Raw genomic sequence first — 19,813 nt, forward strand, 5'->3', positions numbered from 1 at the left:
CACCCATGAGTCCTCAGTTTGTTCTCAGCATTCAAGAGTCTCTCATGGTTTGCCTCTCTCCCTTTCCCCCACCATTTCTCCCCTTCTTCTCCCCCATGGTCCTCCGTTAAGTTCCTCCTAATCCTCCTATACGTGCAAACATATGATATTTGTCCTTTTCTGCCTGACTTATTTCGCTCAGCATAACACCCTCAAGGTCCATCCATGTTGCTACATATGGCCAGATTTCATTCTTTCTCATCGCCATGTAGTATTCCATCGTATGGATAAACCACATAAAGATGTGTATTTAGGTGATGATAAAGTTATCCGTTTAGATTTCTTAGCAAACTGTCCCACTTATTTTTCTTTCTTAGTGTTTATTTATTTTTGAGAGTGAGAGAGAGTGGGGGAGGATCAGAGAGAGAAAGGGAGACACAGAAGCGGAAACAGGCTCCAGGCTCTGGGCTTTGAGCACAGAGCCTGATGCGGGGCTTAAACCCACAGACTGAGATCATGACCTGAGCCAAAGTCGGTTGCTTAACCAACTGAGCCACCCAGGTGCCCCTGTCCCACTTATTTTAACCTGTTATCAAATAAACAGTTTTTTCTATTTTGTAGCTAATATTGTTTGTTTTACCACTTAAAAGTATATAATGACTATATTTGAAAATAATATTCAAGAATGGTCAGTATAAAGAGGGGATTTATAATATCTCCTGATTAGTGATCTTTCATGATGCTTATATTCACTGTTTTGTAAAAAAGTGTATAAAACATTCTAGTTTGTTACTATAATTTTTTTAGTAGTTTGTCATAGTTGGTAATATATATGTTGGTAATGGGATGGTCTAGCTATGTATTTGGTCTTGTAGTTCTTTGAATCAGGAAAGAAAGTTTTAGAGATTTTATTTCTTACTCCAGAGTAACATATGTAACTTGTAGATACCTGGAAAATGTAGATTCGTGTGTGGAAGAAATTTGGAATCCCACAATCCCTGTTACTTTCTTCTGTTAAATTCCAACCTTGCCATTTAATCCACGAATGCCTTTAGCTTCATTTCCTTAAGGCTCTGCTTTTGGAGTTATCCTCCTTCCTGCGTCATCACCTGCTCTTCCTCTGGATTTTTCTCATTAACATAGAACCCTAAATAGCAGTCACGTTAAAAACCAACAAACAGAACCACCTTTAGCTTCACATTTTCTCTCATTGCCACCCCATTTCTCTGGTCTCAGTGTGGCTAAACTCAGGAAGTTACCTGTTGTCTATATGATCTCCCCTCCCATTCTATTCTCAACCTAGATTATTCAGATTCTTGTCCCTAACATTACACAGAAACAAATCTTACCAGGTGGCTATCAGTGCCCTACATCTTGCCAGAACTCTCAGCAGCATTACCTAATGAGGATTCTCCTTAGAAACCTTTTGTCCTAGGTTTCTCTGACACTTGCAGTAGCTACTGGTCTTCTGCCTAATCACTGCCTGTGCCTTCTCAGTCTCCTTTTGCTGACTTCTTCCTTTCAGATCTCTTAGGTGTTGCCATGCTCCAGGGCTGTATCTCTGGCTTCTGATCCATCTTCCTCTCTCTGAGTGGTGCAGTATAATCACATAGCTTTAATTACCATCTTCGTGCACGTGATACCCAAATTTATGTCGTTAGTTCTGGCCACTCCCTTTCATTTCCTATTCAGAACTATTTTCCTGTCTCCAAATTTGCTCTTTCCCAAGCTTTTTCCCTCTAACTCAGTGGGGCCATCATCAGACTTAGGAGTTATCCCAGATTTTCTCTTGGCTCTATTCTGGTTTTCAGTTGTTAACCTCCGTTGTTGTGATTTCTCAGAAAATTAAAATATACTATAAGAATTCATGAAAGCAAGATCTTCTAAGTTATAAATTGAAAGTTTTAAAAATGGCTTGGAACGATCTATTTTGTATCTTTAAGTAATTTATTTTCCCATCTTCCTCTTCTCTCATTGTTTTCTTCCATTAGCCGGTTCTTCTTGATAGCAGCAGCATTCTTGCGGATCGCATTCTTCTCATGGACACGTTCTTCCAGATTTTGATTTATCATGGTGAGGTAAGTGTCCATAGCATTTAAAGCTATGCACATATGTGCAATAAAGTCTTTTTATTCATGGAAACTTTCCCCTCTTTACTAAATGGCTACTGTTTCCTCTATGATAAACTTTTGTTTCCATTTTTATAAAATAGGTTTAAATACGATTTTTCCTACTAAAGGTTTTAGACTTCATTTGCAGTTGACCCACCTGTGGTTATTTTGTCCATTTGTCCACATACAATTGGACAAATGGATTTTACACAAAGCATAGTGTTGTGAAAGTGAGAGCACTGATGTATACATAGGAGTATAATACTTGTGGGATTTACCTAAAGACATCAAGAGGGTAAGTGTCTGCGTTTGTCAGTAGGCAGGCTTTCCCTTTCATTATTTCACATAATTGTTTAAAAAGTATTCTGTATGATGCATATAAAGTACTTTAAAGTATTCTTAAAAATATTCCACATGGTCTAAAAACTCATTTAAAGTGTAAGTGAATTAAAAAATTTGTACCTTCACTTAATTGGAATGGTAAATGATTGAAAAGAGCAGAATATTTGAGTAGCTATTAAACTGTAATCCAGTTATGTAGCAGAGGTCTGTTCATTCCTGCACTTACTCATTCAGCAATAATTAAATGCTTCCTCTGTATAAGAAGGCACTATTTTCTGGATGCCTTGAAAGATACAGAGACTCTTTCTTCATAGACTCACACTCAAACTTCTAGTCTAGAATTCTAGTAACTTGTGCAGATTTATTTTTCCAATTGTTTTAATTGTAAGTGATTTTAGATTTGCACTCTAAGAGTAGAGGCATTACTCAAATATATTTTTGAGTAATATTACCTAGACCTTTTAAAAGATTTTATTGTTTATTATTATTTAAAAAGAGTTTTTAACATTATTCAGAGAGAGCTAAACTGCAAGTGGGAGAGGGGCAGAGAGAGAGAGAGAGAGAGACCTAGAATCAGAAGCAGGCTCCAGGCTCTGAGCTGTCAGCACAGAGCCCGATGCGGGGCTCGAACCCACAAGCAGTGAGATCATGACCTGAGCCGAAGTCGGACACTTAACCGACTGACCCACCCAGGCGCCCCTGATTATTATTTGTTAATTGATATCAGTACTAAGGTTCTTTAATTTTTAAGAATAATGCCTATTACAAGACAGAGTGAAGTATTTTCCTTTTGTGTGTGTGTGTCTGTGTAATTTTAAATAGCTTGTTAATGTGATTAAAGGAGAAGTCTGAAATGCACATGACTGTTCCTCTGTTAAATACAAATATAAAGTGGTACAGAATATATATTGATTGATTGATGCAATTAAGGTAGAAACCAAACCAAATTTAAATTTTTGGATGATTTAGTTCTATGCTTTTTGGAGCCATTACCTTAATAAAAGCATTGATTCAGAGGCTCTTTACAGGTATATTTATAATGTTATTGCTATTATTACTAAAGTTTTTTTTGTTTATCTGTCTTGCCAGAATAACTCCATTGGTAAAGATTTCATAATAGTAGGTGATTAATTTTGAAGTCTTTGGGAAGTCTTTTGTTAACAGAAACCCCCCTTGTTTATCACAAGCTTAAGTAGATAGCTTTTAGCTAACATTAAAATGATAAGCACAGTGTTTAAAAGCTTTTCTGGTTTATTACTCCTTTTTACTTTTAAAGGAGAAGTGACCTCATTTTGCATCTATTTACTCAAGAATACCGAATTTAGTATTAATTTAAAACCTGAGATAAATGAAATAATGATCTATAATTTTCTTATTTTCTGAAGGTTAATTCCTTTGTAAAAAATCTCTTAAAGGTTTTGCATAGGCAAGAACTTAAAAGTAATAATTCCTTTAATTGTTTTAAAATTAGACCATTGCACAGTGGCGCAAGTCAGGATACCAAGACATGCCAGAATATGAAAATTTCCGCCATCTCCTACAAGCCCCAGTGGATGATGCACAGGAGATCCTTCACTCCAGATTTCCAATGCCCAGATACATTGACACCGAACATGGAGGTAGCCAGGTGAGTATTGTTAGTTTACTTGTTGCTGGTTTTGTCACAACTTGTTGCTACTTGCCTTCTGACTTTAATTTGAAGACACTGCTTCTCATGGCAAGTAAAAGAGGGAGGAGATGGATACAAGGTTTACAAGGGAAAATATGCTTGCTCTTTTCCTTAGCTTTGAGAGCAAAGCAGTGATTATTGACTTGTTGCCTAAAGCTAGCAGTTTCTCCCATCTTCTGCCACCAGCCCAGATTTAATAACAGAGCCAGAATGGTGTTATGGTGGTTTGTCTGCTTTAGTTGAGCAAGAAGAACAACTTGGAAAATAATTTAGTGTATCTTTTTCAGTGTAATTTTCTTTAATCTGTTTATTTAATGAAAAAGTCTATGTATATGAAGTTTGTGGTGATAATATTTTGTTTTCCTCATTCTGTCATTTCAGTTTTCTAGAAAATGTCATGTAATAGGAAAGCATTATGGTATTACAAAAGGGTTTGTGGTTTTTAGAATAACAAGGCTTAAATAAGATACATGTACATATACACATGCCCCTTTAACATACACTCTTTTAAAAAAAAATTTTTTTTAATGTTTATTTCTGAGAGAAAGAGAGAGCGTGTAAGCAGGGGAGGGGCAGAGAGAGAGGGAGACAGAATCCCAAGCAGGCTCTGTGTTGTCAGCACAGAGTCTGATGTGGGGCTCAGTCTCATAAACTGTGAGATCACAATCTGAGTAGAAACCTAGAGTTGGACACTTAACCAACTGTGCCACCCAGGTGCCCAGGCACCTCTGTATACTCTTAAGACACTTTTTTGTTCTTCCTTGTAATTTTATTAGAATTACAATAAATTAATCATAGGTTATAAGTTAGTTTCCCTTCTCCTTAAACGCAGGGACCTTGCTTCATTCATTGTAGTATCTGTAGTGCCTAGCACAGTATTATAAATTAGGTGGTAAATATCAGTAACTGTTATTCAGAAATGATAGCAGTTATTTTTAGGGTTTTATTATATTTATAATAAGAGCTACTATGTATTGAGAATTTGCAAAGCTGATAGTACTTTACACACCTTATCCCACTTGACCCTCCTAACTGTCTTATTGTTACCTCTAGTTTACAGAAAATAAGACCAAGAAGTAGGTTACTTGTGGCCAAGGAAACATAGTAAATGGAGAAACTAGTATTTGGATCTAGGTGTTCTAACTCTAGAGCCAATGTTCTTGTGTTAAGCTGCTTACTCAAAGAGTAGAAAAAGTTTATGTGGTACTAAATTTCAAAAGATATGACTGCTTATGCTCTTCCAATGTGAAATTATAATTCATGCCTAGTTCTCTCATTAATATCTCACCGTCTCACCATGTATAGGGCTATTCTCTTTTATTTTGGTTATTATTTTCATAATGTTATGACTTAATGGATAGATGATTAAAATGTTAGGCAACTTGTCTTATGGAATAGCCTTCAGTTTAAAAAAGTTTGAGAGTCATTGTTTAAAGAATGTATAGGTCACTTTTTGGAACTTCAACCCTCCGATGATGTTTCAGACCAAGTGTTTAGTAAATGTCACACTTATCTTGTCATACTTGTTGCACACATAATTTTTATATACTGAATTTTGGACTCAGTAATTTATTATTTGTTGTTATGGATATATGATTTAGAGAGAAGAGGGTACATTTATTTATTTGTAACATGTAGGGGCCCACGTATTTCCAAAATTAGTTCATTTTTTAAAAGTTGCCTTTTAATTAAATTAATTTTTATCAAAACATATTAAATAAAGTTGATTTTAGATCGCATAATGTGTCTGTTTACCTCATATTGACAAGATCTATTTTGATAGATGTTATTTCTTCTTTGCTTCTAAGGCCCGTTTCCTGCTTTCAAAAGTCAACCCTTCCCAGACTCATAATAATATGTATGCCTGGGGACAGGTAAGTGTAAATAGTGGATCTTGGGAATTATTTCTTTATGTATTTATAGTTTGTCATTTTAATGAGAACTACATATTTTTTACATATTTGCTAATGATTTCTGTTGCAAAAATAATGAAAAAAATGAGTAGAAAATAGAATTAAGCATTTGGTGGCACCATAGAAGATAAAAAAGGATTATATCAAATAGAATTTCTTCATATTTCAAGTTTAGTACTACACCCTTCAGACAAGCAATATAGTGTATAATATAAGATAGGAAGGATGATTTAAGCTAATGCTAGAACATGAACTACAAAAGGGCCACACATAATAAGTTGGAAGAGGTCAGAGATTATAGTTGAACAAGAGAAGCAGGAAGCCTGGAAATCATTGTTAATGTGTTTTAATTTTTTAGAAGTCCTACCTTTTGATACAGTTTATCAGCATTTATTGAGTGTCCAATGTATAGGACTCTGTATTGGTACATAGTGATCATCCTTTTTTTTTTTCTTTCTTTCTAATGTTTCAAGTTCTTATTTAGATAATTAACATACAGTGTAATATTAGTTTCAGGAGTAGAATTTAGTGATTCATCATTTCAATCATCCCTGCTTTTTTTTTTCTTTTTTAGTTTTTTAAAATATTTATATTTCGAGAGAGAGAGAGACAGAGAATGAGCAAGGGAAGGGCAGAGAGAGAGGGAGAATCTGAATCGGGCTCCAGGCACTGAACTGTTAGCACAGGCCCCAATCTGGGGCTTGAACTCAAGAGCCGTGAGAACATGACTTGAGCCGAAGTCAGAGGTTTAACCTGAGCCACCCAGGCACCCCTCAATCATCCCTGCTTTTAAAGAGCTTGTAGTCTAATATTAGGATAAGATACGTATCTGAGTAATTAAAATACACAAGTCACTATAAGATATGTTCTTTTAGAAGGATATAGAGAGGGTTTAGAGAAGGAAGAAAGCACATGGTGGCAGCAGGGGACAGTGTGCGATTAGAAAAGAGCTCAGGAAAGGTGACCTTTCCTTATAGAATGGTTATTATTTCAAGAAGTAGAAATTATATGAGGAAAGGAATTCCAGGTAGAGGACAGTAAAGTACAGAGCACATGTAGGTATGAATAGAACAATAAAATGGAAGTGTATTGTATGGTTAAATTGTAGAGGATTTTGAATGCCAGATTGAGTGCTAAGGAGCTGAGTCTTTATTCGTAAGTAATAAAACATTACTAAGGACTTTTGGACAGAGGAACAAATTTGAGTCTTAGATAATATAGTTGAATCTTAAGATTAATTGAGAGCAGTCTGTAGGTTGAAACTATATTTTGAAGTAATCCAAATGGAGATTTAAGGCAAAAATGTGAAAACGAATAGATTTTGTTGATACTTAAAAGTGGAACCAGTGAGATTTGATTAGAAGTTGTAGGAAAGTAAAAGTTACTCTAAGGCAAGATAGCTAAATGCAAAATCTGAATTCTGATTGGATTCTAGATTAGAGAAGACAGCTATAAAGAACATAAATGGGATGATTTGTAAAATTTGAATATGGACTATATATCAGATATAGGTATAATATTCTGGAGTGTGATTCTGCTGTTGTGGTTATATAGGAGAGAGTCCTTGAACTTGGGAGATATATCCTGAAGTGTTTGGGGGTGGGCATCTGGGTGGCTCAGTCGGTTAAGCGTCTGACTTTGTTTCAGGTTATGATTTGTAGTTTGTGGGTCGAGCTCCATGTTGGGCTCTGTGCTGACAGCTTGAAACCGAGAGTCTGCTTCAGATTCTGTATTTCACTCTCTCTCTGCCCCTCCCCTGCTCATACTCTGTCTCTCTTTCAAAAATAAATAAACATGTGGGGCGCCTGGGTGGCTCAGTTGGTTAAGCGTCCAATTTCAGCTCAGGTCATGATCTCACAGTTTGTAGGTTTGAGCCCCTTGTTGGGCTCTGTGCTGACAGCTAGCTCAGAGCCTGTAGCCTGCTTTGGATTCTGTGTCTCTCTCTCTCTCTCTGACCCTCCCCTGCTCATGCTGTCTCTCTCTCTCTCTCTCTCTCTCTCTCTCTCTCTCACAGAAATAAATAAAAACATTAAAAAAAAAACCCCAAAATAAATAAACATTAAAAAAAAGTTTAAAAAGTGTTTGGGGATAAAATATCATGATGTGTTTTAACTTACAGAAACGATTCAACAAAAGAAAAGGAAAGGAAGAATACATAGAAATATAAAGCAAATGTGGCAAAATAAATGTTAGTGAATTTAGGTATAGAGTATGTGGGTGTTCATTGTACTTTTTCCTCAACTGTTCTGTAGGTTTGAATTTTAAAAAATAGTTGAGGGTGTACACGGTAAATACAGGATTTTAGCCTGGGTAACTAGGAGAACATGTGCCGGGAAGTGGGAAGGCAGAGAGAAAATATTTGATTTTAGGTACATTGAGTTCCAGAGGACATCTAGATGGCCAAGTTGAGCAGGCTATTAGAAATTTGGGTTTGGTGATTGGGCAAGAATGTGAAAGTTGATTATGGACAAGTGATATGTAAAGTCATCACAGTGTATAGTTGTCCAAGAGAAGTGCAGAGAGGCAGAGGAAGGATGAGATAAAACCTTGAGGAAGTACAACTGGTGGTTTTGTAAATAATCAGAGAGGTGGGAGGAAAATGAAAAGAATACTATACCATGGTATAATAGTTGAAGGAGAACTTTATAGAAAAAAGAAGGAAGAGGGTTAACAAATTCTGAGATGCTGCAAATGTTTCAAGGAGGTTGAGGGCAGATGGATTTGAAGGGTCATTTGTGGCCCTGGTAAGCAGCTTTATTTTATTTTATTTTACGTTATTTTATTTTATTTTTAGTGTTTCTTTTTCTTTTTTATGTTTTTTTTTTTTAATTGAGACAGAAACAGAGCATGAGTGGGGGAGGGGCAGAGAGAGGGAGACACAGAATCCGAAACAGGCTCCAGGCTCTGAGCTGTCAGTACAGAGCCTCATGCGGGGCTTGAACCCACGAACCACGAGATCATGACCTGAGCCAAAGTCGGACACTCAACTGACTGAGCCACCCGGGCTATTTTATTTTATTTTTTTACTGTTTGTTTATTTTTGAGAGAGAGACAGAGTGTGAGCAGGGTGGGGCAGAGAGAGAAGAGAGGAGACAGAATTTGAAGCATTAGAGAATGCTCTGGGCTTGAACTCCTGAACTGTAAGATCATGACCTGGGCGCAAGTCGGATACTTAAGGGACTGAGCCACCCAGGCACCCCTCTGGCAAGCAGTTTTATTTATTATAATAGTAACCATTATTATTATTATTATTATTTTAATGTTTATTTTTGAGAGAGTGAGAGAGAGATAGAGCATGAGCAGGGGAGGGGCAGAGAGAAAAGGAGACACAGAATCTGAAGTAGGTCAGCACAGAGTCCCATGCAGGACTTGAACCCACAGAGTGCAAGATCATGACCTGAGCCGAAGTCCGATGCTTAACCAACTGACCCACCCAGGCGTCCCTAATAAGCAGTTTTAAATAGTGGTTGAGTAGAGATAGATTGTAAGGAATTAGTAGGTAATAAAGAAGTGGAGGTTTTAACTGTAAATGGTTCTTTTGCAAATTTAGCTTAAGTTCAAGTAGTAGGATAGGAGGTTGGTTGTTATTATGGTAAGGGCACAGAGCTTATTTGTAGACCAAGTGTAAGATGCTGACAAAAGAGCAGCTTATAACAGCTTATAGATGTTTAAGATCCTTAAAAGCAGACAGTGTGATCACAAGCATGATATGGAGTTTCAGTATTGGTAAGGAGTCAGGACATTTCTTTCTGCAAAAGTAAATGGTATGAAGGGTGATGACAGAGAAGGACATTGAGGAGACAAAGCTCACATTGGCTAATTGCCTGTTTTCTTTTCAGGAATAGTGAATTATTTGCTAAGAGAGAAATGCTGGGGGTAAAGGACTAGAAAATAGAAAAGATGTTAAAACAGCTATAAGGAATATAAGAAAGCAAGAGCAGATAAATAAGAAGCTTTTATAGCCGTGAGGGCCCACTTTATTTACTAACAATTTCTAGAGTTTGCTTCCATTATGTTCTTTAGCCATGCTTTATAGTTCAGGCATTGTGTCAAAGATGAAAGACTTTGGTAGCGATTTAGCACTTCAGAAGGAAGATGGACACATTAAAGGGAGTGCAGTAATTTAGAACGATGTTAGATGACTATGAGGTCCAAACTGGGTAGAAAATAAATGAAGCAGTCATTAGGATTAAGGCTCCTTCCCTTTGAATATAGAGGTGCCTCAAAAATTTGCCCTGATTTCTCTGCATACACTCTTCTTCTGGGCAATTGCATACATCCTATGGCTTCAGTTTCCATCTGAGGCTAACTTAACAAACCTCTCCCTTTGGTTTGGCTTCACATTGAGCTATAGACTCTTAAACATCCTAACTGCCTGTTATATATCACTCGAATTTCCTGTAGACATTTCATAAGCAGTGTGTCCCAACTTGAACTTCTCTTTCATATCCTCTTGTTCTGCCTGACTTTCTTATTTTTACAGATGTCCCCACCATATCTCAGTTCCCAAGGCTTAGAACTGTAGTCATTTGCATTTTATTTTCTCCCTTCTGCCTCTAACTATTCACAAGGTTTGACTTATTTCCCCTATCTATTACCTCCTTGCCCTGTCACTAGCTGATGTCAGGCCCTGTTACTATTCACATAGACTGTCAGTGTTTGAGCCCTTTTCTTTCCATTTTGGCACTAGCCGTAGTAGTCTCCCTAAAGCAGTTCTAAGTCAGAGTACTGCCTAGAAATCTTTAATCTTGAATAACCCCCTATGGGATTACATATAAACTCTTTATATTGCTTTTGAGGGTCTTTTATGGCATAATCCAAATAAGTTTTCCCACTTTTAGCTAGTATTTAGTCTTATTCCACTTTGAATATACTAAGCACGTTACCATCTTTCTGACTTGTCCTTATCACCACTTGTACACATGGTAGCTGTCCATCAAGGCTAAGTTCAAAGTTCACTGACTCCTTGGGTTGCCTGGGTAGCTCAGTCGATTGAGGGTCCAACTTTGGCTCAGGTCATGATCTCACAGTTTGTGGATTTGAGCCCCGCATTGGGCTCTGTGCTGACAGCTCAGAGCCTGGAGCCTGCTTCCTGCTTTGGATTCTGTGTCTCCTTCTCTCTCTGCCCCTCCTCCACTCACGCTCTGTCTTTCTCTCTCTCTCTCTCTCAAAAATAAAGAAACATTAAAAAAATTTTAAAAAAGGGGCGCCTGAGTGGCTTAGTCGGTTAAGCGTCCGACTTTCGCTTAGGTCATGATCTCGCGGTTCGTGGGTTCGAGCCCCGCGTCGGGCTCTGTGCTGACTGCCAGCTCGGAGCCTGGGGCCTGTTTCAGTCTGTGGCTCCCTCTCTCTCTGACCCTCCCCTGTTCGCACTGTCTCTCTCTCTCTCCCCTAGAAATAAATAAAACATTTAAAAAAAAAAAAATTTAAAAAAAAGTTCATGGACTCCTTGAAATTTTTTCTGTCATTGCATGACTTAATTTATATACTGTCCCTACCCCTTCATTCCTTTTTTTCATCCATTTCTGATAGACCTTATCTCCTGTTAGATTATCAGTTACTTGGGAGTAATAACTATGTCATTTAATTTTTGATTTTCCATAGTACTTAAACATAGCGTGTATTGAGTATAATAGATCTGGGCAGGAGAACAGAGATTAGAGTATGGGAGCTTTGTGGAGGTGTTTAGGAGTTAAGGAGCATTTATGGTATAGATAAATAAATTGAATCCATGGTCTAAACGTCCTGAAAGGTAAAGTTTTTATAGTGAGGACAGGAGCTCACTCTTGGAAGATGTGGAAAGGGTACATAGCACGTGAGAGAAAAAAATTTATGCCCACGTAATATACATATACATTATCAGTATCACCCTCTAACCCATTCCCCTTGCTATGGAGCAAAAAGCCAACTATGACGTGGAAGTTTAGAATATAGAATGTACCATAACCCAGCCTTTCCATTACACTTTAGTTATCTGAGTATTGGTTTTAGTTCTGGATCTCACAACTTAAGAGAAACTTGGTTAGGGAAAGAAAATTGCAAGAAGACAGGAGAGTAGCCCCAGTTAATAAAGTTCATGGAAATGATAATTAATCAATATGGAGAAGGGAAAGTTAAAGGATACTTTGAAAGAGTAGTCATCAGGGATCCCCTATCAAATGCCTTTAGGGGCCAGGTGAGTACCAGATGAATGAGGCTGGATGAATACAAGAAAATCTGATACTCTCAGTGTGAAGCGGCAATACCTGGGGTCAGAGGGCTTATGGGAAGGGTACAGAAATCATTTTCCAAAGGGGTAACTGTTCCTCCCCTCCAGCTGATTGTTGCCAGTCACATAATTCAGTTAACAAAATGTTGTGAGCCCACATTAATGCAGACCGATTAAAATATATCTTTGTAGCTGAATTTCTACATTAAAAAATATAGTCTAGGGGCACCTAGGTGGCTCAGTCAGTTGAGCGTCCAACTTCGGCTCAGGTCATGATCTCACAGTTCATGGGTTCGAGCCCTGCGTCCAGCTCTGTGCTGACAGCTCAGAGTCTGGAACCTGTTTCGGATTCTGTGTCTCCCTCTCTCTCTGCCCCTCCCCTGCTCACACTCTGTCTCTCTTTCTCAAAAATAAATGAACATTAAAAAAATTTTTAATGTAGTTTAGTTCATGGAAATAATAACTTGCTTCTTGCTTCTTTGGGTTTAAATTACAACATGGGGCATTCTGGTTGACTCATTTGGTAGAACATGTGACTCTTCACCTTGGGATCTTGAGTTCAAGCCCCACATTGGGTATGGAGCCTACTTAAAAAAAATTACAACATGGAGATGTAGTTGGTAGACTTATAAAGAGCATGTTGAGCTGTTAAAGATGAAGAGGCATCATTCTGGACTGGTAGTTGAAAACTAAGTTACTTCTCTTTGCCTTTTCTTCTGTGTCTGTTAGAGTTTAATACGTGCTTGATATGCACAGTAAGACATAATAAATATTAGTTTTTCTTGTTATCAATGGGAGAAAAAATAAGCCTCTCCCTAAAGGTATTTTAAATAGGAAAGTAAATCTGTTTTAAAGTTTGAAGTTTAATTATTATAGCCTGAAAGTAGAGGCATTAGAGACATAAATGAAAGCCCTAACATCTTTTTGACCTATGATTTTGTAAATTATGTTACTATTCTTTTACCTATCATAATAACTAATAAATTGAATCTATACTGTTTTAAGCTTTTTATGCACTCCTATTTAATCGTTAAAACAGTCTTATGAGGTGGGTACTATTAACTCTATTTTTCAGAAGAGGAAATCGAGGCTTATATAGCTTAAGTAACTTATCCAGGAACACATAGGTAAATTATGGCAGGGTTTGGATTTGACTCTAGGGAGTTCTTACTGGAGAATCTCAATTATTAATCATTAAGTTAAGTTGATGATTGCAATTTAGGAAGTTAACTTGGTAGCCAGGAATTTTACTAAAAATTATACAATCTTATACTTTAGTTTTCTTTTTGTCAGAAATCAAGTCCCCAGTGAGTTTTATCCACGGATGGCCTGAAGAGGGCACCACAGCAACACTGCTTCCCCATTGCTGTAGTGCTTCATATACTAAATGATACAAAGCTTAGATCTTTCTGCCTGATCCTGGATATATTTTAAAGAGAAAAAAGGCCCAGTTGAAAAAGTAAGATCAATCAGCTGCAAATTTTTGATAAGTTTGAGGTGAGCGTTACTATTTATAATTTTAAGTAAGATCTCTACAGCATATAAATTGGTAAATTGATACATATTTTGCCTTGACCAGGAGAAATAGATCTGTGATTGGGTGAATTGAGGTGGAAAATGTGGAAATTGAAAAAAAATCAGGAATAGTTGCAGAAAGAAAAAAGCCAGGAATTATCAGGTTATTGCTAGTCTAAGTCATATTTTTGAGACCTTTGCTTCTTTGTGTTAACTATGAATGTTGAATAAAGAAAAATATTTTAGAGTTATAAAATAATAGGCTTTTCAGAAAAGGTAATAATATAGTTCAAACATGTTGTATTCCTGTTATGTGTGTCAGGTGTTCTGTTTCTTTACGCAGTTGAACTTATTTAATCATAACAACCACATGAAATAGGTCCTGTTACTATCCTTATGTTACAGATGAGGAAACTAAGACACAGAGGGGTTAAGTAACTTCCTCAAAGTCATACAGGCAGTAAGTGGCCAAGCAAGGAACTGAGCCCAAGCTCTTAATCCGAATGCTAGTGTCTCCCTTCCTTAACAAGTTTTTAAAATTCTTATAATTAACTTATGAAAATGCATAATAAAATGGATTTTCCTTTATTCAGCAGAAGTTATGGCTGGTCTGTGCCAATGCCAGAAGAGCTATAAATACCCATCTTGTATTTGGTCATCACTTGCTGATTTCTGAAAAAGAACTTCTTTGTTTTAGATTTTTTATATTTACTTATAAATGAGAACTTGAGTATAAAGTGAAAAGTTTAAACATCCAGATATAAAATCTTCTAGAAAACTTTTTAAAAATATTTATTTATTTTGAGAGAGAGAAAGAGCAAGTGGGGGAGAGGCAGAAAGCGAGAATCCCAAGCAGGCTCTGTGCAGGGAGCACAGAGCCCGATGTGGGATTCAATCCCAGGAACTGTGAGATCATGACCTGAGCTGAAATTAAGAGTCAGATAGATGTTCAAATGACTGAGCCACCCAAGTAACCCCAGAAAACCTTTTTCTTGGTAAAAAAGAATTTTATTATTAGTGGATTGGATTACCAGGGGCATTCTGTCAACACAGTTTTTATTAAAATAAAGGTTAGGAATTTTCCCTAACTCTTGTTACTTAGAACCCACAGAGATCAATTAAAATGACATGAATGAAAACTTAAAAGCATAGTTTATTTTAAAAATACTAAAGGGGTACCTGGGTGGCTCAGTCAGTTGTGTCTGACTTCAGGTCAGGTGAGTTTGAGCCCTGCATCAGGCTCACTGTCAGCACAGAGCCTGCTTTAGATCCTCTGTCCCCTTCTCTCTCTGCCCCTCTCCCATTTGTTCTCTCTTGTCTCTCTCTTTCTCTCTCTCAAAAATAAAAAACATTTAAAAATAAAAATAAATAAAAATACTGTAAATATTCTTCCTTCCAACTGGCATTTCTGTTGAAATATGTGCATTTTTTTTAAAAGCAGGGGAGAGGGGCAGAGAGAAAGGGAGAGAGAATCTCAAGCAGGCTCCACACTCAGCACAGAGCCCAACATGGGGCTCCATCCTATGACTTTGGGATCATGACCTGAGCTAAAATCAAGAGTCAGATGTTCAACTGACTGAGCCACCCAGGTGCCCCCAAATATGTGCAATTTTATTATTTTTATATTTATTTTAGAGAGAGAGTGAGGGAGCATGAGCAGGAGAAACAGGGGGGGAGAGAGAGAGAGAGACGGAGAAAGAGAGAGAGAGAATCTTAAAATGGCTCCACTCTCAGCATGGAGCCCAGTACAGGGCTCTATCCCATGACCCTGGTGGAAATCAAGAGTCAGAAGCTCAACTGACTGAGCTACCCAGGTGCCCCTCAATTATATTTTGGTATACAGGTAGCAGTAATCTTACCAAGAGAGATTTATTCCTTAGTAGTGATAAAAGTGACAATACATTCAAGACAAATGAACACTTTATTTTTTTTTCTTTCTTTCTTTTTTTTTAATTAATTAATTAATTAATTAATTAATTAATTTTTTTTTTTTTCAAATGAACACTTTAATACTGTTCAGATTAAGTTGGGTCTGGAACTATTCTGATTGTGCGACGCAAATCTGATGTTGACCACTTGCAGTAATGCAGACTCTACAAGTTAAAGGACATGGTTCACAACAAGACTGTCCCCGACTTCAGATTCCAGCTTTAGATGGNTTTGATAATTCCCTAGAACAAACAACTAATAGAACTCAGGAAAGCACTGATACTTATGATCACAGTTTTATTATAAAGATTACAAATAAGGACCAGTGAAGAGACCCACAGGGTGAAGTCTGGGAGAGTTCTAGATACAGAGCTTCTGTGTTCTTTCCCCATAGAATCAGGGTTGTCACCCTCCTAGCATATTGATAAATTTGTTAAACAGGAAGCTCCACTGAATCTTGGTAGCCAGAGTTGTTTGTTTGTTTCTTTACTACCATCCATGATTGACTGAATCAAGTTTCCTTCCCCTTCTTTTCCCTCCCTTCACCTCACTTCCTCTCCCTAGAGGTCAGGCTGCCTTAAATCTCACCCCCCTCCCACACACTGTAATCATATCGATCTTCCTGGTGATTGGCCCTCATCCTGAGTCATCACGTCTCAAAGCATAAAGTCAAGTGTGATCTGAGGGCTTATGAATAACAAAGACACTGTGTTAGGAGATTCCAAGGATGTAGTCTCCCTCTCAGGAACCTGAGACTTAGGCCAGTCAGATTCTTTATTATACAACAGGAGCATAGGCATTATTCTGCTTCCAGTGATTTTCTTGACTGATTTATTTATTTATTTATTTATATTTTTAAAAATGTTTATTCATTTGTTTTTGAGAGAGAGCATGTGCACAGGGAGGGGCCGAGAGAGAGGGAGACGGGATCCAAAGCAGGTTCTGTGCTATCAGCACACAGAGCCTGACACGGAGCTCAAACCCATGAACTGTGAGATCATGAGCTGAGCTAAGGCCTCACCACCTAGGCATCCCTTTCTTGACTGTTCTAAATGTTTGCCTATACACTTTAAGATATCACCCTATGGTTTAATCAAAGCAAATATCTTTCTTTTCCTCCAGGAGTCTGGAGCACCTATTCTCACAGATGATGTTAGTTTACAAGTGTTTATGGATCACTTGAAGAAACTTGCTGTGTCAAGTGCTGCTTGAAGTGCTAAACATATTAAGGACACTTAAGATGAAATAATATTTCAATTTCATTTTTTTCCTTTTTCAATTTATCTGTGGAAAACAATACAGGTATCTCTCTAGACTCTTCATATTAGTATGGTTTGAGACATGTGGAAAAATGTTCACATTTGTAGAATAAGCTGGCATATAAGAGCAATAAGAACAAATTTATTTGCTTGCTACAGTATTATGACTGGTTTTAGAAATCTGAGGTCTTTATAACTTAATTATGTTAAAGAGTAAAAATAGAGTTGGCCTTGCACTGCAGAGACATAACTCATTTGTATATTGCAGAAAAATACAAAGTGGCACTGAATGTCCTCGCTGACTTTTTGAAAACTTGTTTCTTGATTTTAACCAGAAAGTAAGCACAATAATCAACAGTAATGATAAATGTGAACATTTTTGCCTATTCATTGAGAAATATATCTGTGATTTTCAAGCACTTCTGTATACACTTTTTCTGTACTTTTCTTTAAGGCAGATTTATTTTTATGATTGTTTAGGAATTATTTGACTTTATATATGATAATTTTCATGAAGATAATTTAATGTTTTTGGTCATTTGGAAAAATAGTTTAGAGATGGAAGGTTTTTGGGGTAACAATCCCACAACTGACAAAATAATGTGAAATTTCCATAAAGTACCCAACCTATGTGATTAAACGTGATAAGTTTTTTTTAAAGGGAGATAGGAAATAAACCGTTTTGTCAGAATGCATTTTAGGAAAGCTTTGCAGTAAAATAACTGTTGTCACTACTAAACCAAATTTGGTTTTTACTGCATGGTTATGTTGTTTCCCCTTGTTTTTCTGAGGTAAATTTTACATTATATCCTTCAGTATTTTAACACTATTTTGGGAGTTTACATATTACTTTTTATTTCTGCTTCCATATTGTGAAATGTATTAAGTTGTTCTTACTCAAACAGTATTATATAATATTTTGTTGGATTCTATCATGTGGTGATGCTCAGTTTTATTTTGATTTATTCATTAGTATCATTCACTTTTACCTTTTAAAGTTTACTTGTAGCAAATGTTTACATTGCTAAAGCCAGATATGTTTGACAATGAAATTTATATCAAGTACTGCAAATAAAAGGTGGTGCTATGATACATGCTTAGAAGGACAGTTTGATGATTGTACTTGCATGAACACAATCATATGATAAAACAAACTTAAAAAATTGTTTATATGTTATATTCAATTAAATAAATTGCTCTGTTCCATTTTATTTGAATTGAACTGTATTAGGCCTAAATACCAATAAAATATACTTTTTCTGTGTTTTCCTGCTTATTTCGAAGTCTAGTAAAGCCTTAGAGGCCTAATGTAAAAATAGACCAATTATGAAATCTGCTGTGAGTAGATTAAAAAGTATTTGTTTTTTTTCCTTAAATAGTTTATTGTCAAGTTGGTTTACATATAACACCCAGTGAGAGTATTCGTTTTTGAAAAGTAGCAACTTTATTGGGGTATAATTCACACCCCCACACAATTCACCCATTTAAAGTGTACGCCTCAGTGGTTTTTAGAATATTCAGATTTGTGTAATCATCACCACGATCAATTATTTTAAATGCTTTTATGTATCTTTGAGGAGAGAAAGAGCACAAGCAGGGTGGAGCAGAGAAGGAGGGAAACCAGATCTGAAGCAGAGTCTGCAGTGACAGCAGGGAACCTGGTGTGGGAATCAGACTCACGAGCTGTGAGATATATCCTGAGCCGAAAACAGATGCTTCACCAACAGAGCCACCCAGCCACCCCAACCACAATCAATTTTAGAGAATTTTCATCCTCTCCAAAGTAGTTATTGCCATAAGGAAATTGTGTTTTGGAATTAAACATACTTTTGAACTGAGGAAAGTCCCTGTGATGATGATACATGTTTAATTTGTGTGGCCCCTTAAGCTCTTTAAGAATGCATTGTTATTCTTGGGGCGCCTGGGTGGCTCAGTCGGTTAAGCGTCCCGACTTTGGCTCAGGTCATGATCTCATGGTTCGTGGGTTCGAGCCCTGCATCAGGCTCTGTGCTGACAGCTAGTTCAGAGCCTGGAGCCTGTTTCAGATTCTGTGTCTCCCTCTCTTTCTGACCCTCCCCTGCTCATGCTGCCTCTCTCTCGCTCTCTCAGAAATAAATAAAACATTACAAAAATTTAAAAAAAAGAATGCATTGTTATTCTTGAATGATAGAAGTCAGTACTTATCCTTTACTTCTACATCAGTTACAGCTGAAGGTGCTGAAGAACCTCTGCATTGAAGGGGTAAGGAGGAACAAATATATCATGTCCTTTTAACTAAACATTTAAAAGAGATCACCTGGGATCTGTTTGTGTCTAATTTTAGCTATGACTAAATTGTTAGCTATTTATTTAAAAAATTTTTAAATGTTTTATTTATTTCTGAGAGAGAGAGAGACAGCGAACAGGGAGGTACAGAATCTGAAACAGGCTCCAGGTTCTGAGCTAGCTGTCAGCACAGAACCCGGTGCAGGGCTCGAACCCACGAACCGGGAGATCATGACCTGAGCGAAGTCGGACGCTTAACCGTCTGAGCCACCCAGGCGCCCCAGTTGTTATCTATTTAAATAGATTGTTGAAGAAAGAAATATTTAACCCCTCTAATGAAATTTAGAGTGGATGAAGAGCATCAGTGGCACTGAGAAGCTTTGGTAAGTCAGAACTATTTTGAATTCACTATTGAGCCTACTACCCCCTAGTGGCCTTATCTCTAAAAACAACTTTGGAGCTCATCTGTACAGATTTATTTTGTTGTAACAAGATAAATTTATTCTTTTATTGACTGATTCCAAAAGTGAGCTGAGACATTTTCTCCATCCAGTTCCCCACTTAATAAACTCCCTCTTATATTCCGTAGCCCCACAGACTGCATCTGAGAATGTACTTGTCTA

The 19,813-nt window shown here is 37.1% G+C and overlaps 1 protein-coding gene across 1 annotated transcript in view; it reads left to right on the top strand.

The window, feature by feature from the left end:
• SEC23A (SEC23 homolog A, COPII component) overlaps positions 1 to 18,189 on the top strand; it is a 75,381-nt gene extending 57,192 nt beyond the window's left edge. Inside the window, exons 18-20 of the mRNA XM_077769197.1 lie at positions 3,904 to 4,059; positions 5,910 to 5,975; positions 16,789 to 18,189. Of these exons, the coding sequence (XP_077625323.1) occupies positions 3,904 to 4,059; positions 5,910 to 5,975; positions 16,789 to 16,878 (312 nt within the window). The 3' untranslated portion in view covers positions 16,879 to 18,189. The remainder of the gene's footprint in view (positions 1 to 3,903; positions 4,060 to 5,909; positions 5,976 to 16,788) is intronic.
• Positions 18,190 to 19,813: the final 1,624 nt, after the last annotated feature.

This window comes from Crocuta crocuta, unplaced genomic scaffold (assembly GCF_008692635.1).
Source record: "Crocuta crocuta isolate KB4526 unplaced genomic scaffold, BGI_CrCroc_1.0 scaffold65, whole genome shotgun sequence".
Taxonomy (NCBI): domain Eukaryota; kingdom Metazoa; phylum Chordata; class Mammalia; order Carnivora; family Hyaenidae; genus Crocuta; species Crocuta crocuta.